This window comes from Myripristis murdjan, chromosome 17 (assembly GCF_902150065.1).
Source record: "Myripristis murdjan chromosome 17, fMyrMur1.1, whole genome shotgun sequence".
Classification (NCBI taxonomy): Eukaryota; Metazoa; Chordata; class Actinopteri; order Holocentriformes; family Holocentridae; genus Myripristis; species Myripristis murdjan.
In genome coordinates this window covers 24,428,427-24,456,317 of record NC_043996.1, presented here as the reverse complement: position 1 = coordinate 24,456,317, position 27,891 = coordinate 24,428,427, and the positions used below count along the sequence as shown (strand labels likewise).

The 27,891-nt window shown below is 42.9% G+C and overlaps 1 protein-coding gene across 1 annotated transcript in view; it reads left to right on the top strand.

Moving 5' to 3' along the window:
- ak5 (adenylate kinase 5) overlaps positions 1 to 27,494 on the top strand; it is an 89,379-nt gene extending 61,885 nt beyond the window's left edge. Inside the window, exons 11-14 of the mRNA XM_030075176.1 lie at positions 10,867 to 11,030; positions 23,803 to 23,919; positions 24,623 to 24,832; positions 26,611 to 27,494. Of these exons, the coding sequence (XP_029931036.1) occupies positions 10,867 to 11,030; positions 23,803 to 23,919; positions 24,623 to 24,832; positions 26,611 to 26,685 (566 nt within the window). The 3' untranslated portion in view covers positions 26,686 to 27,494. The remainder of the gene's footprint in view (positions 1 to 10,866; positions 11,031 to 23,802; positions 23,920 to 24,622; positions 24,833 to 26,610) is intronic.
- The last annotated feature ends 397 nt before the right edge of the window (positions 27,495 to 27,891 follow it).

Genomic DNA, 27,891 nt, shown 5'->3' with positions numbered 1-27,891 from the left:
AAAAGTGAGAGTCAGACATGTAAGAAAAACCTCCAAGGCAACTCCTCTTCTAGTTGAAAAGCCTGTGTTTAAATGGAAACATGCCAATATGCTTCAGCCAACGGCCTCCATCAAGGAGAAAAATCTCAGTTATTTATCATAATTATTCGTGTGCAATTGCATCAGTTTTTTTCAGTGTGTCTGGATGAGCAGCTCCAATCATCTGGATGGATACAGATTTGTGCAGCACAATGCGTCTGTCACAGATGTCTGTGTTGGAGGAGGATGGAAATTTTGAGGAGTCGTGATATCTTTTTTTGGCATTCATACATTCATCATGTCTCCCAATTGTGGTGGTGTTGTTTTTTTTTATTTTTTCAGTTCAATAGGCTGATCATGTTGCTTTGCGGCACAGACACAATTGGAAAGCAAATGTTGCACAGAAGCCTGCAGTTGTCTTTTTTGTCAACAGCTCATCCCCTGAAATCAAAATGCTTCCAAACAACGGATAACAATCCAATTCGTGAAACTAATTCCTCGTATATATAGCTGTGGCACGGCGATGTAAAATGCTACATAAAGCCTCAGCATCACAGTCTGCTTCACTGAAGATCAGGTTTCAATTTTATTTGTCCCCAAAAGGCACTTGTTTGTGCCAGAACATGCAGAACCAGACCTATCACAACAGCAGCAGAGACACCGGAGCAGTGATCAAAGAGTCTAACAAACACAGTGAGACAGATAAAAAAAAATCACACTTACACATCATTACCAACATAATTATCATTATCAATGCCAAAATTGGCAATTACAGCCTCCACGATTATTATTACACAATAAACTGTGCGGCCCGACACCAGACTGCGATCCTGCAGTCAGCGCTTTGCAACAGAAATTAGGAATGTCAGACCAGGCAACAATTTTCAACAACTTTTGATAATTAGGTGCTCGCTGTGCCCTCATCTTCTTTTTTTAGGGGAACCCAGAATAGTTTGGTGCTGCTGCTTGTCCTGTCGCCTCCAATCCCTCTAATACTCTAATAAACGAGGTGTGGAAATCCCATGAGGGTCTCTATTTTGGAGATGCTGGAACCAGTGCAATCGCGCCGCAAAGTTGCTTAAATCTCGTTTCATACACATTCTAATGATAAGTCGATAAGATTGACTGAAATCATCTTGTCTGCTTTATAGACATGTGACTTATAGACGGGTTTCTTGATTATAAATATTACCGGGTGCACGTGCATTCAAGGGACTAAATCGCGTCAGTAGCCGGTCACGACATTGTATTCAACCCTTATAATCAAGGTAGATTTCACATTGTTTGCAAATTCTTTCTGACTCAATAATACAATGTCATTTCACAGTTTGTGTTTTATTGCACACTAATATAATATGTAAAATGTTAGCTAACAATTGTTGACTGATCAGTATGGTCATCAGGTCTCTGAATGAGACTACCCAGCCCAAATTTGCAATTCAAACAAATGTTTAGCTCAGGGACGCCCAACCGTTTTTGAACCAAGAGATCTACCGAGATAGGGAGCCGTAGCCATTACTGATAGCCTACCCACCTATTTAACATGCACACAACAAACAGAGAAGTAATCCAGATATAACAATAGGTAGTTTTGTAAGTTGGAAAAGTAGAAATTGATGTATTTTACTACCTTAGTGGGCCCGCTGGCACTGGGAGCAGCTAGTTTCTCATTGTCAGGACAGTGGGAGCTGACAAGTGGTGTGCACAAGGTGGTCATCTGTCGTTGTGGATCTTTGTTTTGACTTGATGATTTTGATGTGAGAGAAATAGACTCACAAATAGGTTGATGCAAAAAGTGCTGTCGAGTTCAAGGTGCGTCTTCAGAGGTTGGGATGTTTTTGTTCCAGCAGTAGGCTCCAGAACTCTCCTCTCATGCCGTTTCATGTATTGCCCTGAATGTGATCTCAGTGTTATTTTGCAGTGTCAGAATCTCGCTCTCAGCAGCTGAACTGCCCAGGAACAGGCAATGCAATCCACATCCTTACTTGAACCAAAAAGGAAAACACGGATAACTGGCAACAGGCTCAATGGGTGCAAAGTCAGTAAAGCGCTTCTCGAATTCTGACAAGATGCTGCTCATGTCGTGCGCTGTCAAGCTGCACAAAGCCCTGACGCTCAAGTTCAGCCTGCATGTGAGGAAAGTTCCGGTCACGGTGCTGCAGCCCTACTTGACAGCCGTTTGCTTTCAGATGTGTTCGCTGAACTGATCATGTTGATTACGTGTTTATGCTTACCCTGCAACTCTAAATTCAGCTCATTGAGCAGGTCAGTGAGATCTTCCCAGAACGCTAAATCCAAAATCCCCTGGTTGTCCTCTAGCTGTGCCTATTGTGCATGTTTTGGAAGCTTGAGAAAATCTTTGATTTCAGGCAACAACTAAGTGAAACTTACCACCAAAAATGTACCTCTGCCTAGCCACCTAACATCTGTGTGCAGCAGCAGGTCTGTGTGACCTGCACCTGTCTCCTCCAAGTGAGCACAGAACAACTTTCTCTGTAGACTCCTGGCCCGGACAGAGCACACACTCTTCAATGCAACGTCCATCAGTTCTTTCATGTTTAAAATCCTCCTACACAGCGCTTGCTGGTGAATTATACAGTGGTAATTCAAGAAGTCCAGGAAAGGAGCACTTTTTTTGCACCGTGCAATGAACCCACGAGTGCAGCCTACCATCGCTGGAGCACCATCAGCTGTGATGAAGATGAGCAATTTGCTCGTTTACAAATTCCATGAAAGCGTCAGAAATATCTTCACCTGTAGTGTGTCCTCTCAATGGCAAAATGGTGAGTAGCTCTTCTTTTGCACTCATGTCTCCAAAAACCATTCTGATAAAAACACATAACTGTGCCACATCCACCATATCAGTTGACTCATCGAACTAGAGGGAAAAACACTCACATGCATCAATGTCCTTCTAATGTTCAGCTACGATCGGTTTTATTCTTAAAATCCCCAACGAGTGTGTATGCAGCCTCGACCAATGCTTCTCCGACAACTTTGCTCTCCTTGAAAGATTTCTTGTGTTTAGCAAGAACGTGACTGATGCGATAAGATGCTATCCTTACAGCCTTACCTTTGGTGTTGGGCCTGGTAAAAATTCCTGCACTTTGCAGGTACGTAGAGCTGTTCTAGCAGGGAAATCCATCTCATAGCTTTTGTGCACCATTTTGACAGGGGGCAGCACAGGCAATATTGCGAGTGTGCCCAGGATTTTACAGTTCTATTTATATTGACAAAACTCGCAATCGACTGAGAATCAGTCTGCGATTGGTTGTTTGGCTCTTGGTTTAGTGAAAAGGAGCTAATACCTATGGCTTGGTCACATGTCCAATGAATTTTGCTCAACTTATCTGGTTTTATTGGCTGTTGACCCTGTCTGTTCTCTCCTTATAGCGAGGCTTACTGTAAATGTACCATACATCACATGAGACACATAATTCATGTCAGCTATCTAGGTCTGGGACAGTAAATGGCTGGCATGGATTGTAGTGGAAGCCTAAGTAGCTCAAAATGCACTGATTACATAAAAAAGATCACCTGTCAGGAATGGTGAAAAATTACCAGATCCCTACGCTATTCCAGACCAAGAATCGATTTTAGATACACTATATTGCCAAAAGTATTCGCTCATCTATCCAAATCATTGAATTCAGGTGTTCCAATCACTTCCATGGCCACAGGTGTATAAAATCAAGCACCTAGGCATGCAGACTACTTCTACAAACATTTGTGAAAGAATGGGTCGCTCTCAGGAGCTCAGTGAATTCCAGCATGGTGCTGTAATAGTAATGTAATAGGATGCCACCTGTGCAGTAAGTCCAGTTGTGAAACTTCCTCGCTACTAAATATTCCACAATCAACTGTTAGTGGTACTATAACAAAGTAGAAGCGATTGGGAATGACAGCAACTCAGCCACGGAGTGGTAGGCCACATAAAATCACAGAGCGGGGTCAGCGGATGCTGAGACGCATAGTGCGCAGAGGACGCCAACTTTCTGCAGAGTCAATAGCTTGAGACCTTTAAACTTCATGTGATCTTCAGATTAGCTCAAGAGCAGTGCGTAGAGAGCTTCATGGAATGGGTTTCCATGGCCGAGCAGCTGCATCCAAGCCTTACATCACCAAGCACAATGCAAAGCATCGGATGCAGCAGTGTAAAGCACGCCGCCACTGGCCTCTAGAGCAGTGGACACGTGTTCTCTGCAGTGACGAGTCACGCTTCTCCGTCTGGCAATCTGATGGACGAGTCTGGGTTTGGTGGTTGCCAAGAGAACGGTACTTGTCAGACTGCATTGTGCCAAGTGTAAAGTTTGGTGGAGGGGGGATTATGGTGTGGGGTTGTTTTTCGTACGTTGGGCTCAACCCCTTAGTTCCAGTGAAAGGAACTCTTAATGCTTCAGCATACAAAGACATTTTGGACAATTTCATGCTCCCAACTTTGTGGGAACAGTTTGGAGATGGCCCTTCCTCTTCCAACATGACTGCGCACCAGTGCACAAAGCAAGGTCCATAAAGACATGGATAAGCGAGTTTGGTGTGGAAGAACTTGACTGGCCTGCACAGAGTCCTGACCTCAACCCGAGAGAACACCTTTGGGATGAATTAGAGCGGAGACTGCGAGCCAGGCCTTCTCGACCAACATCAGTGTTTGACCTCACAAATGCACTTCTGGAAGAATGGTCAAAATTCCCATAAACACACTCCTAAACCTTGTGGACAGTCTTCCCAGAAGAGTTGAAGCTGTTATAGCTGCAAAGAATGGGCCCACATCATATTAAATCCTATGGTTTAAGAATGGGATGTCACTCATGTTCATATGTGTGTGAAGGCAGCCGAGTGAATACTTTTGGCAATATAGTGTATGTCCAAGTGATCAGCAATCACATGGCCCAATATAAGATAAAGACAAGGCCTAAAGACTGAACCCTCCTCATATCACATATCTTAATCTCATATCATGATTTCACCTTTGCCAATAACCTATTAATAACTTGTTGGTGCACTTTACTGCACAGTAACTCCTTGTCATCTCTGCTTTGGAGCTCGGCTCTGTTAGATATGCTGTTGGATGTGCTGCTTCCTGCCCCCCAGCTGCGTCTCTGTGATGACGCCGCACAGAAACCCGTCTATTGTCTGGAGGAGTCCGATGTTTTTATGAAAGGGAGGGCAAGGCCTAACTGCACTGACAAAGCAAGTGTATGATCAATTTTGTGTCGCCTCAGACGACAGGAGCTCTGTCTAGCCGCCTCGAAAGTCACACTGACTTTGAAAAGGCTGGCTCAAGATTCCCTGACACAGAAAGGCTGCTCCTGGCTCCCATATAAGGGGTTCCTGCCATCTACCCTGCTATTTCTGTTGCCGCTGCTCCCCGTGAAACGCAGGTTGTCTGTCAGACTCGGGTTTATTATCAGGGAAAGTAGAGCACAGAGGCACTCGCTACCCATCCACCTGTCTTCTGAAATGCTAATGAGAGCGGATATCGGAGTGGATAAGAGAAACAGAGCAGTGATGTTGAAGGAAAAAAATCACGGCGGTGTAATAGAAGTATTCAGGAAAGGTGGAGTGGTAATGTCAGGGCGCAGAACTCGAATTTGATAGAAACTCAAATTCTATCAGGAGGAAAAGGTAAAGCAGCAACCCATGGGAGTATTCAGCAAACCTTTTGATGCTGGAAAGATGTGGATACAATGGCCTGCACATTGAACATCTGCGTAAACGTCGTGCTGTGATCTCATTCTTCCTGTCACTACCCGGAGCTCGTGACCACGGGCGAGGGCTGGAGTGTAGGTCGACCAGTAAGTTGAGAGCTTTTCTTCAGACTCGGCTGCCTCTTCGTCCGGTACAACGACTGCATGGCCCGACCCGTCTGTCGATTTCCCACTCCAATTTTACCCTCATTCATCAGCAAGACGCACAGCTACTTGAACTCCATCACTTTAGGCAGTGACTCACTCCCAGCTCAACGGGGGCAATCCACCGTTTTCCTACAGAGCATCACCGCCTCCAGACCCTCATGGCGACGGCTTCACACTCAACTGCAAACGGTCCAAAAGCTGGGGGAGGGGGTCACACCTCGATCAAGACAACCAGGCCACATTATCTGTAAATCTTGAGGTCACCATACTGGGTACTCTCAACTGCCTTGAAATCATGTTCATGACAATTATAAAAAAAAGCACAGGCTTGGCGGAGTCCAAAACCTACTGGGAATGAGGTCAACTTTTGCCCTATTCACACTTGGTATTAACATCCTTCTGTGCTAAAACTGCAGACAAAATTCACTCATAGTGTATATCAGTGATTGTCAACATCTGGCCTGTAGCCCGCATTCAGGCTATAAAATCCTCCCATCGAGACTAGAGAATATTAATGTGTTACCACCAATTTTCCACCAATAGTATTAGTTCCTGTTTTTGGCAACACATAGTTACCAACCATCCTCATTTCCCCTCCAGCAGCGGGGCAAAGTTAGTCCGGTACAGCGGCCACAGTTATTTGCAACGGCAATGACACACATAAAAATGAATCGGACCATCCTGCTGCACAGAGTTGATTTGAATGGGAACGTCTGTTCTGCTTCAGTTCAGCTTCTGTGGCTTTCACACTTTTTCCATGACCAGGACAGAATCCACATTTTGCCTCCTGAGTCTGAGGTTTTGACTGTTATCGAAAACTGTCCTTTCCTGTCCGGAGGCTCCTGGGTAATGGAGATAGAAATTGCTTTCGGTGATGCGGTGGTAAACATGAAGGTGGTTAAACAATGGCTTCCTCTAAAGAATCATCACAACTCCCTATCTGTATATTCAGGAAAAACACTGTATGCAGTTATTTCCATAAAATACCCTATCCTCAATTTAAATCTCTTTTATACTGTCTCCTACCATATAATTTTTTTTTTTTACCATGCATTTACATTATAAAGACCTATGTCAGGCAAAAACTGTGGGAAAACATTGTGTGGGTGAATAGAAAGGTGGGTAAAATGCGTTTAGGTGGATTTATATTTATCCACCAGCACATCAGTGGAGAGAGTCAATGTGTTGCTGTGCTGAGGTTTTAGGAGAAAGGAAGGCACAGCGCCTGAGGAAAATCCTAATGTAAGGTTTCCTAGGAGCCGGTGCTTTCACTGTCTTTTTTTTTTTTTTTTCTCTACAATATTCCTCTCACGTCTCCGTACTCATCCTCTTTCCTTAATGTTATCATCCCAGGATCCTCTCTTCCTTCTCTCCGCCCTACAGAATCATGCATCTTGCGCAAGTGAGCTCATCTTCTGCTGAGACTTAAAATTACATTCCAGAAAGAGTGAACAAGTCCGCTGTCGGCATGACGTCATTTCGCTTGTTTCCGTCGCAGCTCGGGTCAAGAATTTTATCCGTGACATTGAACAAGAACAAGAGGCGATGGAGTGACTTTCCTTGTTTCAAGCACTGAACGTATAAAGAAGGAAGGAATAATTTGTCAGTGCTCCACAGGTTGGTGCCACCATATTGAAACTCACTTCAACTAGATAACAAAAACACACCACATAATACCGACTGGTGTTTTATCGTCCAGTGAGTGCATTAGTAGTCCTTGTTAACTGGTGTCAAAACACCAGGAGTCTGTCCAGCAGCTGCTCAAAACAAAACACGAAGCCCAGCTGTAGTGAGACAGTGCCGATGTTAAACTCATGCAAGTTTAAAATGCATAATTCATTCTATCAAATATGAGCTAGTCATGATTCTGACTCCTGGCTGGAGCACGAGCCTGTTAAACAAGGTGTAAACAGAAGATTGGCAAACCCATTCAAAACAATGAGAACTGCACAGAATTTTAAAACACTCATTCCCTGTTTTCGAGACCTTTTTCGAAATTGTCGCACTTCCAAAATCAACACTAGAAATCATGTTGAACTGTAAACATTGTATATGGCTTCTCTGCAGGGAATAGCATTATTAGTGTACTTAATTTCAACATTTTTCAATTTAGGTCCTGGACTGCCTCACACTAAAATTTGTTGCTGCGCTGAAATTTGTTACTGAGATGAGATTATCACAGACAAACAACCCTATTTGCTTTCGCTCGTCAGCTTGTGGCAAGTGGGGATGGAGTTGGTGAACCAAAAAAGTTGAGCAGATTCATCTGTCATTGTTGAGTCTAGCCTTCTCGTGACAGAGCACTCACTCGCTGCTTTTTAGGAGAAAATTTTGTATTTTGGCGTTTATGTTTGATGTAGCACATACAGTATGGCAAGAAAATTTCCCACTGGTGACCATAGTGGATGCCAGGAGTTAGTTTGGGCAGATCGTGTGTCTAAAAGTAAAACGCAACTCAATTAGTCGAAATGCTGCAGCACCATTTTGTAATTTAGACTGTAATTTAGTCTTTCTGAGTGCAGTTTGTAGGCAAATAGGGTTATAAGACTAGATTCAGGATTAAGTTACTTGAGTAGTGAGGATTTTTTTTTTTCGTTCTATACGGTCCTTTTCTCTCGCTCTGCCTCGTTCCTTGGCTCATCGCTCATCTCCATCTCTCTGGGTCCTGCTCCATCTCTCTCTAATGCATTCCATCTGTCACTTTGGCTCTCATCAAGGACAAGGCTGTAACAGACTTACTCACACATGGTGAGTCGGTTCGGGCTCGTCAGCGGCCCCTCCTTCGTATCGCTGCCTTATCTGATCGTCGGCTCAGCCCAAGAAGAAGCCCAAGCCTCCACCCAACAACGGAAACTGAAGACGGCAGTCGGTACTGTCCAAAAGCCACCTAAGCAAATGTCCAAACTTCGATTCTCTCTTTTGTGTCGTTTGTCGTCTGGGTACAGCAGAAAACCTGACTTTCCCACCAGCACAGGAACACACCATGGCTGATCCTGTACACCAAATTTCAGCTAAATCCACACGCAGACAGACGCGGAAACAAGCCCCTTCCACTGCCACTGGTGAAAGTAATAAGCTCTCAAGTGTCATCGCATCATCCTCGTTCATTTTTGGATTTGCACTTGAACAAATCCTCTGATCATCTGTTTCCCGTCAGGATCGTACGACGCCACATCACGACAGAGATCCGTGCAAATAAAAAATAAAAAATCGAAATAGTGCAGAACTGAATTGCTGAAGTAGAAATATTTTGTTGCAGTTTCAGTTTAAAGCTCATGTGTGATTGTACTCACGTGGAGACCTCTCAAGTAAAAATAAGCATACTAAAAAAAAAAAAAAATGTATGCATGATACAGAGGAGTGCAGAACAGTTGTGATTATATCTCATTCTGCCTGTGTGAGAGTTGCTTTCACTGCCCAGCTCAAGGCCAGTTAATCCAAATTGCTGATGAGCTCCAAGAGCGCCAAGCACTGCATCTTTACCCACAGCCAGTTTGCACAGCCGGGTAGAGTGTGACGTGACTCGCTCGAGAGCCGCTTCCTTAACAAGCTTCCCAGTCCTCTGGCGGAGCCCGAGTGGGTCATTATTTCTCCTCCTGGCAGAGACGCTCGCCAGCGAAGGAATGGCTCAGGTGGCATGGGAGAGAGCGGCATTTTGAACCAGGTAGAATGAATCCACCGAGTGAAAATGCACTGAATGTACAATGAATGAATCCGCCGCCCCCAGATTCCTCACAGCCCTTTTCATGCCGGGGTTGAGTGGCAGAAGAAATGTGAATCGAGGCCCGCTCATATCTGGCCGCGCTCCCTGCAGAAATGGTGATGAGGACGTTTGTTTTGGCCCCCGTCTGATCTTGTAGTGGGAGGCTGGCAGAGGGCAGCGACACCCAGACTCAAGGAGAATATTGATGAATACGGAGCATACCCTGGGTTTTATTACTGGGCTTCGGGCTGGTCATGATAAAGCACCACTTCCCCCACACATACCCCCCCACTGAAGCTACCACAGCTTCACGGCCACAGAATGAAATCAACCAGCAATAAAACACCTGCTCTTGCCACAACACAGCCGTCTAGCAGGTTTGACCGCCGTGAAATATTTTCCACTCTTTAAAAGTGAAATGAGCTGAGACATAAAATCCAAGGATGAATGGTGGCAGATTGTCTGGGGCTGTTTGAGAGAATGGTGTGCTCTTCTGCTTGCCATATGTGTGTGTGTGATTATGTGTGTGTGTGTGTGTGTGTGGGTGCATGCGTGGGCTCGTTTAGCTATTCTTGTGAGGACCAACTTTTGAGAAATCACTGTTCTTGTGAGAATTAATTCCAGTTGTGTAATTGTGCATTATGTAACTCCAGTTGTCAGGACATTTTGCTTATTGGTGAGGTGTTAACGTCAGGAATAAATTGGTTATGGCTAATATACTTAAACCCACAGGTGTGTGTGTGTGTGTGTGTGTGTGTGTGTGTGTGTGTGTGTGTGATGGCAGGGCAGAAAGGGGATGATAATCATGTGTGAATACCTGTCTCTGAGCCTCTGGCAATGCATCAAAGACCTGTGATGTTCTCACACACCTACACACTTGCACACCACCTTCACGCCCACACACACACACACACACACACACACATATACACATAGACACACGGTCCTCATCGACCCATGTGGTTTGTGCTTCTTCTCTCTCCTCCCTCTTAAATTCTTTACCGTCTCTCCCAAATAATCTCTTTTCTGAAACTGACATCTTCTCCTTTATGCTTCTCCTCCCATCACCTGTTTCCCTTCCTCCTCTTTTCTTCTTTTTTTTCTTCGTGTTCCTCCTGCCCTTCTCCCTTTCCTCCTCTGTCACTCTGCGTTTTCTGTTTGACTGATTACATCTCTGTGAGGATGCACTGATGCCTCTCGCTCGTGTTTTTCTGTCTCTTATGTATGTGTGTTTTTCTCTGTGTGTGTGTGTGTGTGTGTGCGCGCGCGTGTGTGTGTGTGTGCTCTCAGGTGGTCCAGGCTCGGGGAAGGCTCTCCAGTGTGAAAGGATGGAGGAGAGGTTCGGTGTACGTCGAGTCACCGCGGGGGACCTGCTGTGCCACGAGCTGCAGTCTCACAGTGACAGGGGGCGCCACCTACGGGACGTCCTGGAGAGAGGAGAGCAGCTGCCCGAGGTCAGTGCACTATTCCTGAAATACCATCAAAAATTTTTTTATTTAATAATGGCATTTCTGCTTTATCAGAAAAGCGGTCATGCCGTGCAGAGTAACATTTATCAGAGATCACAATATAATAACATAATGACATAATGATTTGCAATCATCCCTAATCAGCAGTGGCAAAAGCATCAGAATCCTTAATGTAAAAAACTAGTTTGTTGCTTTTATGTAATTATAGAATGACAATAGAGAAAACTGTTGACATTTTATTGCTGTTTTTATCAAACTCTTATGAAGAGGAGACAAAAAAAAAAAAAAAAAAAAATACACTGGCATGTGTAGGCCTATTTTGAAATCAGTTAAACACAGAGCTATGCAGGCCTGTTTGTCCAGTCCAGTTTGTATTTGATTATGATGCCGCATGTCAAGCACACAGGTAAGCCAGCCGTCAAAGCGGAGGACAGAGTCAAAGACCAGACCTAGACTGACATGTTTGATGCAATTCATGCGTATTTTGACGAGTGGTAACAGACCTCAAAAATGTAGGAATTTATTGAAATGCATCACTTGCATCACTGATTACTAACACAACATACACCACTTTCGTTATTTATCACCCAAATGGAGAACGTCCTTAACTTCTCACCTTGAGAAAGCCATGGCTGCTGTGTAATTTGCTCAACAGGCAGAGAGGAGGGCAAAAAAAAGAGAGGGTGATCCTTTTGAAAATGACTCTCTTTCAAATGCAAGACGACAAAAAAATTAAAAGCAAATTATGTGATCGCTGCCTGATGAATAAAAAACAATAAAAAAAAAACAAGCATCAGACTAAGAGGAGTCACGCGAAATTCATACTGATAAAACTTAAGTTAAGCCTTCATCTGCAATAAATGTGTGTCTTTGTAAATATGGTCTTCAGAGTCTAAAGAGATTAACTGCAACATTGTTATATAAAGAAATGGCCGATGCACCACAAGAGCAACTCAGCCTACAGCCAATTCATGAACGGTTTTACATTTGCCTTTCTAAACAACCGCTGTCTGCTGAGAAAACCCCTCCGGCTCACAGGAGGCAGTGCAGCAGCAACAGCAGTTTGTCTGGATTCAATACAAGAAGCGAGGCGATCGCCGCCATGAGAGAACAACGGCACAAACTCCTAAACTTCACAAACACAAAACACCAAGAAAAAGACGTGGACTCACTGTTTGATTGCCAAGTGATCTCTGGAAAGAGGAGCACAGCAATGATTGGGTTTTTTGTCAGTGTTTTCTGTCAATATGTTTTTGTAATGAATAATATTTTTTTCCACAAAAAAAGGTAATTTTAATCAACAGCCTGTGAATCGACTTGAATCTCTGCAAAGTCAGAGTCACAACCTAAGTGAGCCAGACTTATTTGGACATAAAAAGAAGTATTGAGGTATTTCTGTTTGTTTGTTTTTTCACATTTAAACTAAAAAAAAAGTGTTGACAAAGCGAACAACAGCTCCTGCAGAAACTCCTAAACTCCACCAGGAGAAGCTACACGGAAAAAGACGTGGACACACTGATTGATCGCCAAGTGATCTCTGGAAAGAATGGCACAGCGATGATTGTGTCGCACCGAACACGTCTGCAAAAAAAAACAAAAAGCAAAAAAAACAAGAATGATCTCTTGTATTACCACTTTAAAAACAGCAGCGGCTCGAGGAGTTGAAGCCCAGCGACACAACAGCGATACACATGCCGTCACTGAGCGGGGAAACACAATCAGCATCAACACAAATGCATTCGTTCCAATTCACTGAATGTGGATTTAATCACAGCGGGAATCCGGTACACTTCAAAACAGCTAACGGGGGGGAAATCTGATGGAATATTTAACATGCTGTCCTGCAAAAAATGGGCTTAAGGACATAAATGGGGGGACGGAGCTGCAGTCCGATAGAGTCGAGAGAGCTCAAAGTGGCTCTCACAAAGATTACACATTTATAAACACTGTCCCAGATAGAGCTGGCATGGCTGTCTGAGCCCATCCTGCAGCTGGAAACTGCTGCAGCGACTCAGTGACAGAGTGCAAACCAGATAAATTATCTATGACTCCAAACATACTGGAAGGAAGACATATTTGTGGAGAGGAGGTAAACATGTTTATCAGGGCGGGAAGTCAGCACCAGTCACCGGCTTGTCAGGAGTGTGAGCTGCTAAGTGTTTTTGACGTCTGTGGAAGACAAACGGCTGCCCCGACTGTGGCCGACCCTCTGAGGAATACAGTCCAGGTGGGCCGGGTGTCGGACTCGCATCAGGCAGCGGGACGCTTTCGTTTAAATGAGACCTCAGGGCGGCCCGATTCTTATTTGCTCACAACAGTACGACTCAAATCAACACATAGATATTTTAGGCTACTTTCTGATTTATTGTTTTAAATCAATCAATTTGTACCCGACCAATCAATGAGAAATGCCATGTTGGCTCATCAAAATAGCACATAATGTAGAATTACATAAAGCAGAAGAGAGAAATGCACCAACACAATAATATACAGGTTTGACATTTACCTCCCAGAGGAAAATAACTGCTCTAATTGTCTTTCTTGAAAATTTTTCCACTCCATGTCAACCTTTTGCCTGCTGGGTTTAACTTTACTTCTAGCCGAAGGATAGTTTGTAATGCTAGGTCTAATTAATTTATCATAATTTATCATTAATTTATCATTAATTTATCAAATTGCCATAGAAACCTCTATTTTTGCTTATTACACGTAGTTGATAATAATTAGAAGGAGATATTTCAATTTAAAAAATATGTTTTGATGAAAAAAATGTGTTTAATTTTTTCCATTTCCTTCCAAAACATCTTGGGGGCTGGATAAGATGTGCTCCTGGGCCGTATCGCTGACATCTCTGAGTTAGGCTGTTTACATGTTTCCATAATTTGGCAAGTCCCTATAATAATCCAGTTTACATGTGTGAAGTACAGGGATGTAACACATTTTAACTGCATTGGTACATCAGTTATAAATTCTGCCATTTCAACTGTGTCAACCTGCTAAGAAAACAATAAATAGAATGAGTCTCTCTGACTTTGGCCCGAGTCATTAAAAAAAATAGAATTGAATCATTCACAGTTCACCTGGACTTTGGTTTTTCTAGTCAATATGTTTTTGTCATGAATAATATATTTTTCCACAAAAAAAAAGATCATATGAATCGTCCACTTGTGAATCGACTGAAATCTCTGCAAAGTCAAGGAGTCACAACCCAAGTGACCGAGACTTATCTGGAGAAAAACTGAGGTATTGAAGTATTTCTGTTTGTTTTTTTTTTTTCACATTTTTGGAGAAAAGGACAGTCTTACATCACTGCATGTGGTTTTTTAATGGATGTAAAATGTTGGCAGTGCTGTGTCGAGCCGCTGACTCAAATACAGACTTGAATCAAACTGAATCTTCCACACAAAAAAGAGGAAGTAATTTGAATCGTCAAATTGTTAATCCACTCGTTTCTCTGTGAAATCAGAGTCAAAACCCTTCTATTTATTTTGATTATCTTGCGAGAAATGTGGTAATGTGAGTTTTTTGCCTATCAGATCAGCCTTGATTCCTCACGACGTCACACATCTAGTCGCAGCCTCTGTGCTTTTCCGTCGTCACAGACCTGTTCGATGAACCCGCTCGTCTAAAAACGTCACCGTCCATCCAACATGTACACATCTGTGCTTTGCCAATGTGTCCTGTCAACTTTGCCTCTTCTGAACTCAAAAAGGGTTGACATGTTTGCCCAGACCTCCCCCTTTACATACAGCAGCACCATTAAGCTTCCACCCCGTTTCAAGAGATGTGAAATGCAATTACACGTCCCGACGGCTGTCTTTTAACATGATTACAGTCAAATTACTCCACATATGCCGCTGTGATTATGCTTACTCCAGCATCATGGCTTTGTGCTGCGGTGTTTGCTTACCAGGAATATTGCCTTAATAGCATAATAATCACATTTTTGACGTGCATGGCCGGCGATGGGTGAAATATCTGAATTCATCTTCCGCTGTGGCAAATATTTAGTTTCCTGCCTTCATGTTCAGCGTCCTATCGCCACATTACAGCTGCAGAGGCTATGAACAGTAATGTATTGCTACTGTTATTATTAATCCCCAGTGTCATTCCAGTGGTTGTCTGGGTGCCTTTAATTAAAATGGTCTGTTGTGGTGCCTGTGACATTTCACATCAAAACACACCCCGTCTATCACTCACCCCAATGGTGCCTGACGTGTTCAAAGGCTTGTGTGTGTGTGTGTGTCTGTCTGTCTGTCACGGTCAGGCACAATCCTTTGGTGGAATGAATCAAAAATATTGATTTGACTGCACACGTAACAAATTTGAGAGGGAATCCAGTCTGGCAGCATGTCCATTCACTCTGCTTGACAAACTGCTTGCATGCTCACAATTTGTCAAAGCACATAGGATTTTTAACCTTTACCCCCCCCACCCGGAGGAAGATTCACTGAGCGCGCTCCTTCTCTGGATTCTTTGTCAGCAACGTCCTGCCTGACACACTGACACACACACACACAACACACACACACACACTTGACACTTCTGCCCGCTACAGCTGCAGCCTTTGACCGGAGGGGCACCGAGAAGTGTGTAAAAAACACTTCCATGACGATGATGAGAGTAAGTCACCATATTCACACAGGAACTATGACATCACACTCTTTCATCACACTCAACCCAAAGCGCAGTGTAATAACGCTAAATAAGTAGGCGGTTTCTCTGTTTCCCCATGCCTTTTTCGTTGAAACTGGACACATCTCGTACAGAGGTAGACGGGTTTTCTACTTTTCTGCGCACTAAAAGACTCACGGCACATCGCCAGCAGAGACAAGTGGATCTGAGGCTAAAAAGTCTCACAGCAGCACTTTAGAAATAGGCATCATCTGTTTGTGGCCTTGTGGTAACATTAATGGTAACTAACAGGCAGTGTTGGAAAGGTCACTTTTGAAATGTAATAGATTACAGATTATGAACTGCCCTGTAAAAAAATGTAATAAGTAAACTACTTTAATAACTTCATCAAAGAAATGTAACTTATTACATTTGATTACTTTTTGATTAGTTTAATAAGAAATGTTTTAAAGTGTACCAAAACAGAGGTTTGAATTCACCTCTCCACAACATCACTCAACACTGACTGGCAGACATTTATTAAAAGTTCTTCAGGATAACTTGAATTAAGATCAAAATGTTTTGATTTGGAAGCACAGCCACCAAAACAAATCACAAGTTTGCACATCTCAAACTGCCTTGACGCTTTCGGCTGGTCTCAGGCCTGGCACACTTACTCAAATTGGGTTTGATTTGTTTGGCAGATGGGAGGCGGAGCAAGTTCAAACAAGAGAACCAATCAAAACCAACGCTCAACATTTGAGTGCCACCTGCCGGATTAATGAGCCTGTCCGGACACAGAGACGCTCCTACCCTTAACGATGTTGCACTCAAATCTGTCCCAGAGGCTTTGCTGAAAAACCTCTGAAAATTTGTCAGAAGAAAAAATCCCTGCTCATTGAAAAAATACAAAACAACAGGATGAATGTTATATTCTACATATAAGCTTTTTACCAAAAAGAGTATTTTCAGATGTAGCCCCTTTGTAATCCTGATTTTGATTATTAACTGTAATTTCATTTCATTTTTCCTCAGTAACGATTACAATTACATTTATTTTGTAATTTGAATTTTGCAGTTTGTTTTCTTTGTTTTTGTTCATTAGGGAAGTGACGGAGTGACAGGTGCCGACAGGTCCTTGAAAAATCTTAAAACATCAATTAACAACTATCAGGCCTCAAAAGTCATTAAATAGTCCCGAATTTAACTTTGTGAGATCTTAATGTCAACATAAAACATTTTATCTAGTTTCATTTATCCACGTATTTCTATGTACTTGTTGATTAAACCAACTCACTTTATTCTTACCTGTTATACTTAGCAGCAGAGAGAAATCCCAGAAAATCCTTACACTTACCTGTGAAGTGCTGCGGAGAGAAATATTGGGCAGATTTATTACAGCACCACCTAAAAGGACACTTATAAAAACTTATAACGACATTTCACAGAACTATCTAGTTAATCACGACCATATTCCCAGCTAAAAGTTACTCTGAAATACCCTGAAATACTGATTTGTATAAGAAAAAGATTATATGTGTAAAAAAAAAAAAAAGTGTTGAGTTTGGTTAAAATGTGTCTCCAAAAGCTCTTTAAAAGCACATTTAAGCCTCTGAAACCTGTAGACGCCCTGTGGGAACCGTATTCAAATGTGACGTAAGAGCAAAACGAACGCGGTGAAAGGGAGTCAAACACCTTGCTCAAAGGTGCAGTGAGGAAGATTTAAACTGCCTGACAGCACAAAATGAGCATAATATATCTGCAGGAGTTATTGAACAACGCTAATGACTCAAGAAACCTCCAACACAACCAAACAAGCCCAATAAATCATCGGTGACGTAAAGCCTCTCTAAAGGCACCTTGACAGGGGCTGTGTGAGGAGCGGGGAGGATCAGTCATTCTCGCTCGCTCCTCACTTTTCCCTGGTAACTGGCAGCCTTCCAGTCGCTGGCCGGCCGGCCTCTCTCACCACCACCTCATATCGATTCGGCTCCTCACAAAGACCTGAAAAGAAATGTTCTGACAACGTGTCCAATCTGTTCCGGCACTCCTGTGAACTCACAAACTTGTTAAAGAGCTGGATCCAAACGAAAACTTGTGGATGTGGCCTGACCTCTGCAGAACAACCGCACAGCCGCATGAAAGCAGCTCAGCTCCCAAACTGCTCTGCAGGTAAACTGCGGCGTTTGATTTAAAACATACAGCGGCGTCCTCTCTCGACCGCCGGGCCGCGTTTGGTTGGCCGTCCTCCAAGCGAGACAAGGCCGACGTGCATGGAGGTCTGCTGAATTCTTCATAGCTGACGGTGATTTCTCTCCCATGCCGAGTCGATAGAGCTGCAGCTAAAATCCATCTCCTGCTAAAGTTTATGTCAAGCGGTGGAGTGAAGACGTGAGGGCTGGGTGCCTCTTATGGCACCGACCAAGTTGCTTCAATACTACTGAGTATGGAAAAATGCCAAATTACAAATTACAGTACCTAAGGAGTGAATCCCATCAGCGTCATTGAGCCAATAAGCATGCAGCATGCTTGTACGAAGATTTAATAACACTGGTGATTGGTTGTCTAACGTTACACATGTGAGAGGGTTGCAGGAAAAATCTTACATTACACCCAGAGATGTTATAAAGTTGAGTTGATGAAGAGATTTTATAAAATTGGTGTTGAAAAGGGTATTGTTCACGACTCAGTGTTGAGGTCAGCGAATTATTGAATTGAAAATATTATAAGTATTGAAAATTTCTCAACAATACCCAGCCTTAGGAGACGTACAGTACAAAAGGAGTCATCTATCTCTGCATTCAAGAGACATTTGCAATTCAGTGTTACTCATGTGACTAGAGGGTTATCCATCACTTCAAAGAACACTGCACTGAATTTATTTACAGGTAATATATTAATACTTATATTTATACCTGTCATAACTATTTTGAATTTAATAAAAAAAATGCACAAGTACATAAGTCTTGGTGGCGAAACAGTAGCATCCAAGTAAGGCTCAGCTGTCTAAGCCCCTTTCAGCACATTAAGGCCATGTCCCATGTGCTCACTGGCATCAGCATCGCCAAAGGCTTAGATTTTTATTTTGTGTGTATGAGTGTGTGGGAGAGAGAGAGTCAGATAGAGACAAAGATTTATACGAGGATAAGTAATCCCAAACTGGGTCAGATAAAGTACACCGCTCAAGGTTTAGTGCACCTAACAAAGTGATACGCGCTGCACAACAACAGTAAAATGGAGCGTTTATCTCACAATAAGATGCTGTTGTGTGGTCGAGCGGTGAGGATAAAACTGGAGAAACAGCACGACGAGAATTCGACTTGATGAAATGTTACAGTACTGTTGCCTGGCAACGCAGCCGTGAAGTGCAGCATCGATATTCTCTGTGAACTGTGATCCCTTTGCAGACGGTGGGCTTCCTGTCTGGCCACGGTCGTGTGCTATGTTTAGGTTCCTCCATGCAGACTACACTCACAGAGAAAGAAAGCAGCAGTGCGACTTGCACCTCAGAGCTGTGGGATCTTTTTTTTTGTTTTTCCCCCCTGCTGCAGTCTCAGTGTGCTCAACTCCCAGAGCCAGAGGTGGAAAGAGCATCAAAGTTTGCTGCTTCAGGTAAATTTTCAACCCAAGTCAAGAGTAAGAGCAAGAATCATCAATATTTGATGCATATCCCAAACTCCCAGCCGCCCACAGTAATGGGCTGCTTGTTTTCACGAGGGTGTTGAACATAATTTGATGCATCATTGACACCCCAAAGCCCCAGTCAGGGTTATAAAATCACCCATGAATACTCAATTAGGCGCATATCTCACTGTTGACAAGGCCGTATGATATGGCCAATATTACTGTTGTACACCTGTTTGACACTGAACTGAGAATATCACCAAGTATTTTTTTTTTTACCTGCGGTGAAGTTTATTTTTGTTTATTTTTGTTCGCAGGGATGAGCAGATTGTCTTCCTGGCAGAAAATATCTTCCTATAGCCAAGTTTGATTTCAAGTTAAAGTTTCAAATCTGTGTCCCAGTGAGACAAGCATTAAGCACAAAGACAGACGGGGGAGGGGTTGGGCGGTGATGGTGGGGGTGAGGATTGATTTGAGATGCAGCTCTGCAGCGCTGTGGGTCAAAGTTATTAATGTTTTAAGTCTGAGTGTTGTTCTTAGGTTGGAACATTATGATGGGAGTTTATGATGGTCATTCCCACGTTCAGTTACAGGTCATAAGTTGCTGCAGCGATTTTTGCTTTTTGATACCATTTGTTACACAGATTTGGTGCAAACTTTAACCTTTTTTTGACCACTGGGGAACTGATAAACATGGTCAAAAATCCCTCCAAAATACCACATTAGGCCACCAAGACACTGAGGAACACCACAGAAAAAATTCATGCTTTGATTTGGTGTCAAAAACCTTTGACATTGCATTGAAATTGCTCTGAAATTTATTGTCAGTATACCTGGAAAATCAGACATCTTCTCTCTAGTTTGTGATAGTAAAGTTTCAAGTCACAAGAGGTCATTTTATTCAGTGATTGTCGAGTTTCAAAAAAATGGCCTCACCGTATTGAAATGGCTGCTGTGGGGGCTGACATCATCACACATGAATCAAATGTGGCTCATTGAATCCACACAAGAGTCTCAGCTTTCCAGTCAAACCCAATTTATGCAACTCCAAGACTGTTTAGGCCCCAGAATGCAGAAATACACCATTTTACAACAGGTCAAAATAACACGTTTGTACTCCCTGCAAACACCTGCATGGTGGCTGCCCAGTCAGATATCTTGAAGTGAGAGGTCAAGGGAGCGCTTTGAAAATGCCCGTGCCGGTTTTTCCTCACTCTTTTATCTTCACTTTGCTTTAAGACAGTGTGTCAGCCGGCCCCTGCTGGCAGGCTTTTGGAACATTAAAGGGTTAACCGTCGCATATGCAAGGAGCTTGAAGCGAGTAGAATAAGATAAATCATTAACATGGCATTATGACTGACAGTGAACATTTAGGCGGCCTAAGGCAAGAGGGATATCGGGTTCCTTAAGTGTGTTTTTTCTCATAAGTGAGACTGAAGTGGTTAGCTCTTTCTCCTCACCGTAAAAAGGATCGGGGTTCGATTTGAGTCGGCATATTCTCCCCGTTTTCATGCGGTTTCCTCCCGAAGTCAAAGGACATGACAGCCAGGTGGATTGGACTCGTGCAAGTATGGCTGCATGAATGAATATCAATGAATTGAACCGATCTGGCCGGAGGGTTGCTCATTAACCACCTAATGTATGGAAATGAATAACATTTGCTTCATCTGCGGTATATGTCACCGAGGCTACTGGACTCAGCTCCTGTCATCTAACGCGCCACCTTCACGGTCTTTGCTAGAGCGTTTGTCTCTTTAATGCCAAGATTACCATACCGCCAAATCCTTGAAAAAGTCAGCACTGACTCATTAGAAACTCTCTTCTCAGTCTGGAGCTCAGCAAGTTCCCTCAGACAAGAGGCGCTAGTGCTCTTTTTGCACAGCATGTCAGTGTTGCAATCAAACTCCAATTTATTGTCAAGCACGGCGCTCAGACACTTGTAACTGATTACTTCCTGACCCTTAATGAGGGTTTGCGCCTTAGATCAATGTGCACAACTTTAGTTTCAGATGCCTGCAGCGGACTTACAATTTTACAAATGCACAAAAGCGTGGACTATAGGACCGTGGACACTTTCATCAACCAGGACACGACTAAGAACTGCAGACTTGGAAGAAAACCTGTCATTAAGTCTGTTCTCATGCTGGTGAAGGCAGTCGAGTGTGCACAGAACAAACAGGAAGGATGGGGGAACACAGCACTGGGGAGAGCCGGTACATGAAACAGCTCCCTGGGTGGACGTTCACTCAGCATCCCCCTCTGGTGCTGCGCATTAAAAACTCCAGAATCCAACTCACATCGTAAACCAAAGTTGCTGCCAAGTTTCTGTTTGAGAAAATGCCATTGAATGCCGGTGAAACCGATGGGAATCCAACAAAAAAGCAGCCAGGTGTGGTCCCTAACAGCCCTCCAGGTGTTTGCATACAAGATTAGCAGATGGGTAGTGTCTTGTACGCTGTGCACACTGAGGTTGGTGAGGGTGATGCTCTGTTTTTGCCAGCAATTCTTCTTCAACTTGTCTTCCAGAAATTGCAGGAAAAAATGCCAAGTATGTCTGCAAACTTTGTGATATACAGGATTTTGTAGTGCCAGCAACCATTTACACAAATGAAGCGAATAAGCTGCACAATGCTTTGTACTGGGTGTGACTTTTATTTAGCAAAATTGAGTTACAGTGGCAGTGTCTCCAAAGCGATGCCATTAAATAACAAATGATTAGTTAAGTCAAGGTGGCAGCCAATCAACAGTCAAGACGTATAGGGGTCATTCCACAGGTTTTCAAGAAATGCAAAAACAGCATCCAACATCTTCATGCATAAATAACAAATGCTAGAAAAATATAGGCTACCTTGTCAAAAATATTAGAGTCCATCACAGTAGGCCAAACTAGCAATGATCAGTTTCAGTAGAGAAAAATATGAAGCCCAACTACAAAACATGAAATTCTGACTCTAACCCATGACATCAAATGCATTCACCTGCAAAGTGCCCTTTACATATTTGTATATAGCTGTTGAAGCTTAAGTACTATATATGGTATTCAACCCTACATGTATTTTGCTATTCAAGTTTACAGATTGCTGCACAATTTTTTTGTATTTCTGTTACACGTTGGCAAGTCATTTTATAATTCCATGTATCTACTTGTGTTGGCATTTTTTTTATTCCCATACACAAATAACTACCTCTGAAGGAGAGAAGACAGCCAGCCTGTGCTCACTGAGCGCCTCAGTGTGGGAGCCACTGTTTCCACAGAGACAAAACACTGCTGTACGCACGGCAGATGAAAGACGTTGTTAAATATGGCAACTGGTTAGTTTGCATATGAGGTAGATCTTGAGCTTCCTATCCCCTCAGAGCTGTGGTCTTCCTGACTCTCCAGCGTCTAAAGAAATGAGCCACCTTGTGAGCGTCAGAGTGAAGCTGACCGTGGTTAATGGACAGTAGATCGTCTTAAGCTCAAGTGACATAGAAATGGCCTCAGGTAAAACTCATTAAAATCCATTTGAGCCAGTGGAATCACTGTAGTAGGGCTGTAAGTTAAAATTGCATATCTGATGTGGTATAATATGTACAGCATGTTATATTGTAGTTTGTATGTTTTATTTAACTTTTATTATCCAGGGGAAGTCGACTAGCCTCGCTTACTCCTTTGCAGTGACAACCAGCTTCATATTCACACCCATTACTGTCAGCCACTTAGCAGCTCTGCTGGAGCAGATGGGAGCTAAGTGCCTTGCTCAAGAGCACTTTGCGAGTAGTCGTTGTGAGAGGGGAGAGTGTTTTCCACTGACTTTCCTCACTTCTATTTTTGTTGTCTGTTTTGTAATCTGCTTTTCAAATCAGAGACCTTGTAGTCATGAGCCATGCATAATACATAACGCATTATACATTCATTCATACAACTGCATGTACACAACACGGATATGTGCTTGCATGAATGTGTAAATGAAAGGGAGGGCAGTAGCTTTTAGAGCGCTGCAAGGCCTAACAGTGTGTGCGCTGCAAAAAAAAGTCTGAAGTCATTCAGTCTCATATTCAGTAGTCAAATCTTATTTTTCTCAAAAAAGTGGAAAATGACTCCCAGTGGGATGAAACACCCCCACTTGTTTCCAGTGCTAATCCAATCAGTTTGTTTACAGACTGAATTGAATGAAATGTAATTTTCTTAATTCTAGTGGGCTGATCTGTCTTATTATTTCAACATATTTATACTTGTTCCCAGAAAAATTCCTCAAACAAGTGAAACTGCATTGGAAACAAGGGATCCCACTGGAAGATTTTTTTCAGCTTGTTTGAAAAGAAAAAAAACAATAACAATATTTTAACACTGAATATGAAGCAAAATCACATTATGATGGACGTTTATTACTGTGTGTTTAACAGACATATCGTTGCCCATTGCCCATCTTTATCCGTCAGTCAAGGTTGATTTCATCATGTTGCATCTATTGATACTTATATGGTAAATGTTGCCTTTGTGTGTGTGTGTGTGCGTGTGTGTGTGTGATGTCTCCAGGACACACTGCTGGAGCTGATGTGCGAGGCGGTGGCGTCGTCCGTACGGCAGGGGAAGGGTCTGGTGCTCAGCGGCTTCCCCAGAGACCTGAGACAGGCTGAGGAGTACGAGGCAAAGGTCAGAGGGCAGGGGTGTGTTCAGGAACACCGAACAAAAAGGGACAGGAAAAAATAGTCTGGCGTTTGAGAAGAACAGGACTTGTGTATCCAAGAAAAACCTAGGAGGAAGGATGTGTAAAGCAAAGAGAAATGGCAGGGGAGGGAGTAAGATAGAAATGACCACATAATCAGCTCTTTGTGGACTGTTGATGTGGACGTGGTCAGGAAATTCAACAAATCATTATATGTTTAAGCAACTGTACGTCAGTGTGACAAATGTTTATCAAATCTGACTTGCACTGTAGATGCAGAAGTAAGTCCAGACCAACCAACAATTTAGTGAATAACAGAGGAAACAAGGACTAACAGAGATGAATGTTAATGAGTGTGCAATAAATGGGCTAAAATTTGCCCAAAATTGATCATAGATGTGGAGACAAGGGGACAAATTACACACTAACAAAGAAAATACTCATACTTACGGTGTATATAGTGTTTGCATGGCCTATAAAACAAGAGGACAGACAATGGCAAGTAGACAGACGACACATCATTCTACAGATAAACATTCAACATTCAGTAAATTTGTGCATTTCTGATTGGAAAAAATAGGACAAAGCTTGTACAACTCCCCATCGCATGTCTGAAAGGGGAAAAAAAGGAGCTTAAATGACACCTCCACCCACTGCGCCGTCTGTTTCCTGTGTGTGTGTGTGTGTCAGATGGGGGAGCCCAGCGCGGTGCTGCTGCTGGACTGCTCCTCAGACACCATGTCCAGCCGTCTGCAGAGCCGCCGCCGCTCCTCCTTCAGCTCCTGCTGTCCCGACAGAGACAGAGACAGAGACGGCGCCTGGGACAGGAGGGCCGAGAGCTTCTGCAGCGACAGCCAGCCTGTGGTGGATCATTATGAACACAAGAGGCTTTTGCACAGGGTATGGTTGTTTATTTATGAGTCTGTGTGTGTGTGTACGTGTGTGCATGTGACTCCATGCATGAGTGCAAGCCCAGAGTAAAGCTCCCTGCTGCCCCCGGACCACAGCACCCTGTTGCCTGCATTTTCCTGTCCTTTCTTTTTTGCAAAAAAGGCAGATATTGCAGACACACTAAATATCGCACTACTTTCTCTAGCTTTTTTTTTTTTTTTTTTTTAATTCATATTTGGTGCAGCATATACATGTTTGCTCATTTTGTTTTGAATGATGAGAAGGTGAAAATACAGTATATGGTCAGCCAATAGGCCTACTAATCCTGAAAAATTAGCTTTTATAGTGTTTTTCTACAGTACAAGCTGTTTTCTCAGCATGACTGGCTAGACAGTTGCTTCAGGCTAATGTGTAGTGTACAGGCCATTGTTTTACTCTCAGGTGTTATGGCAGGCTACAAATATGGTGCGCATTTCTAATTTCTTATTTGCACTTTTTCAACCAATGAGGGCACAGCATGTTTTTCTGGTGGCCCCTAGGGGGTGAAGTCGTGAAAATGAGTCGCTGTATGGATAATCCGGGCTTGCATGCATGACGTCCCATGCAGAGCTTCACACTAACTCTACAGGTGTTAGCGCTTCAGCTTCCACTGTGAAGTACAGAGGGAAATAATCCACATTAATTCAGACATGAACTCACCCCCAAGGTCAGTAAAACCAATTTGAGGATTGCAGGACCGCCATACACAGTGTCTCAGCCTTCCCCCAAACTACTGACAGGAACTTCTTTCTACAGCACCAAAAAAAAAAAAAAAGACGTAAAGTGTCCATCAAATTGCTTTAAGCAGCTCATGCTGAATAATCCAAGCATTTTCATAGCTGAATAATTACACTGTCAGTCCAAAAGTCCAGTATTTACCTCTTTATCTCCAATATTTTCTCACAGCACTCTGGCAGAACAAGACAGTTTGTCACTGTAGAGAAAATACAGGGGACAATGAGGTAAATATTGGACTTTCAGGTCCACAGAGCAATCATTTGGCTACAAAGCTCAACGATGCACAAGTTGCCTGGCGACATTTGATGGACAGGATTTTTTGGAGCCATAAAAAGATGGCCTTGTTAACCCCTTGAATGAATGAATGTTTTATTTCGGTCATTTTCAAGCAGCAGAAATCAAATACACCCATGAACAGACGATATCTTATGCACAAATATTTAAACAATAAATAATATTTCATGTCCTTTCAGTGGAAAACCAAAACAAATATATAATATATGCAAATAAACACTGACCGAAAAGGTATAGGCTTATTTTGCCTATACCTCTTACATTACTAAAATTTTGTCAACTCACTTAAATAATAAAATAAAGTAAATGAAAGACACAAAAACAAAATGTGTATATATATAAAGGGTCCCAAGGCAGTCCATAAGTACACTAGTGTTCATAATTTTGTTTTATATTTACTATTAATATTATTTTTAAATAACTTTTTAAATCTATTAAGCGTATTACATAATTTCATTTCTATTTCTTGAATTCTGATTTTGCCCTATAACCAGCTCCTGGTTTGTGTTAACACCATGTGTATGTGTATGTTTGAGCGGTTAAATGCCTTCACAGGTACCGAGTTTGAGTTTAAATGTCACAACAGGCATCGAGGTCATCAGTCTGGCGTGAGCTTACAGAGGTTTGCGATACAGACGACTGCTGGCCTAGATAGCATGTTAGACGTTCACCGCATCTGAAAGGCCCTGTCTCATCCAGTTTGCCTCTGTCTCCAGATTGACGCCGAGAGGTCACCAGAGGAAGTGTTTGCGCAAATCTGCCAGGCCATGGACTCATGTTCAACCTTCTGAATACTACAACTTCACCGCTGCCGACCCCCATTCACCCCCCTCAAGGTCCAGCAACTACCTGTGAAGACCTTCGTTTTCTCTCTCTGCCATATCAGTCACAGGAGATTCACACCCACACCCACAAACACACAAACAGACACAAGCTCACACCTGCATCCGATACATGCTCAATGAACTCCAATGGCGTGCATGTTCATTCAATGTTTTGAAATACTCCTGGCAGTCAGTATCAGTGAAACCCACATGTGCTTATAACGCTGAAGAAGCGCCCGGTTGCCACCTACTGTATAGCCTCATCTGTTCACATCGTCTACTCTCTTACATTGACCTCAGTATCTACTGCCAACTGCCTGACCGAGGCAGATAACCGTACTGAGAAAATAGCTTCACCTGCTGTGGCTGAGAGCTTGTTTCTAGCTGAATGTTGAACCTCTCAGAGCGGAGTGCCCTGTGTTCCCCAAGGCGCTGAGAGAGGGTTCCCACCATGCTCAAAAGCAAAATGTCAAACAGTGTGTGGGCACAAAGTGTGTGTGCATTCATGCTCTCATACACAGCATGCTTCTTTATATTGTACCGAGCATGCAAGAATTACAATCAAGCTTACTGCCTTTTGTGCATTTAACGGAAAAGCAAAAGAATCTAAGAGTATTGCATTTATACATTATACATATATATATATACACACATATATATACATGTATACATATATACATTGCTGTTTCCAGGCTTCCCATACAGGAAAATGTTACATTTAAGTGCTTGTTTGAGTTGGATATTTAACATTCAATAAAGCCACTTCATTTGCTAAATTGAGGTTTGAGTGTGTGTTTTTATGTTTTGTGGGCTCGAGGCCAAAGAACGATCACAACTGATCCGACGGCTCCATCTGCTGGTGAAAGGCTGACAGCAAGGGTTGTGCAAACAGAGAAGGGAGCTCAGGGAGTGGGGATTTGGCGGTCCATTCATAATGCACAATAGGATAATTCATACGTTCACTCATGCATTGATAAAATTCATAGAATGTAATCCAGTACAAGCACGTTATATGTGAGAGTGGCCTCTGAAGATCGCAAGGGACATACAGAAGAATAAAAATTGAACATTGCAGCATTTTTACCTCTTCCTCATGGCACCTGGTCAGTCTCTTTTTGTTTGTTTTTAATTCTTGACAGTTCCTTCGTTCACTTCCTTTTGTACAGCACAACT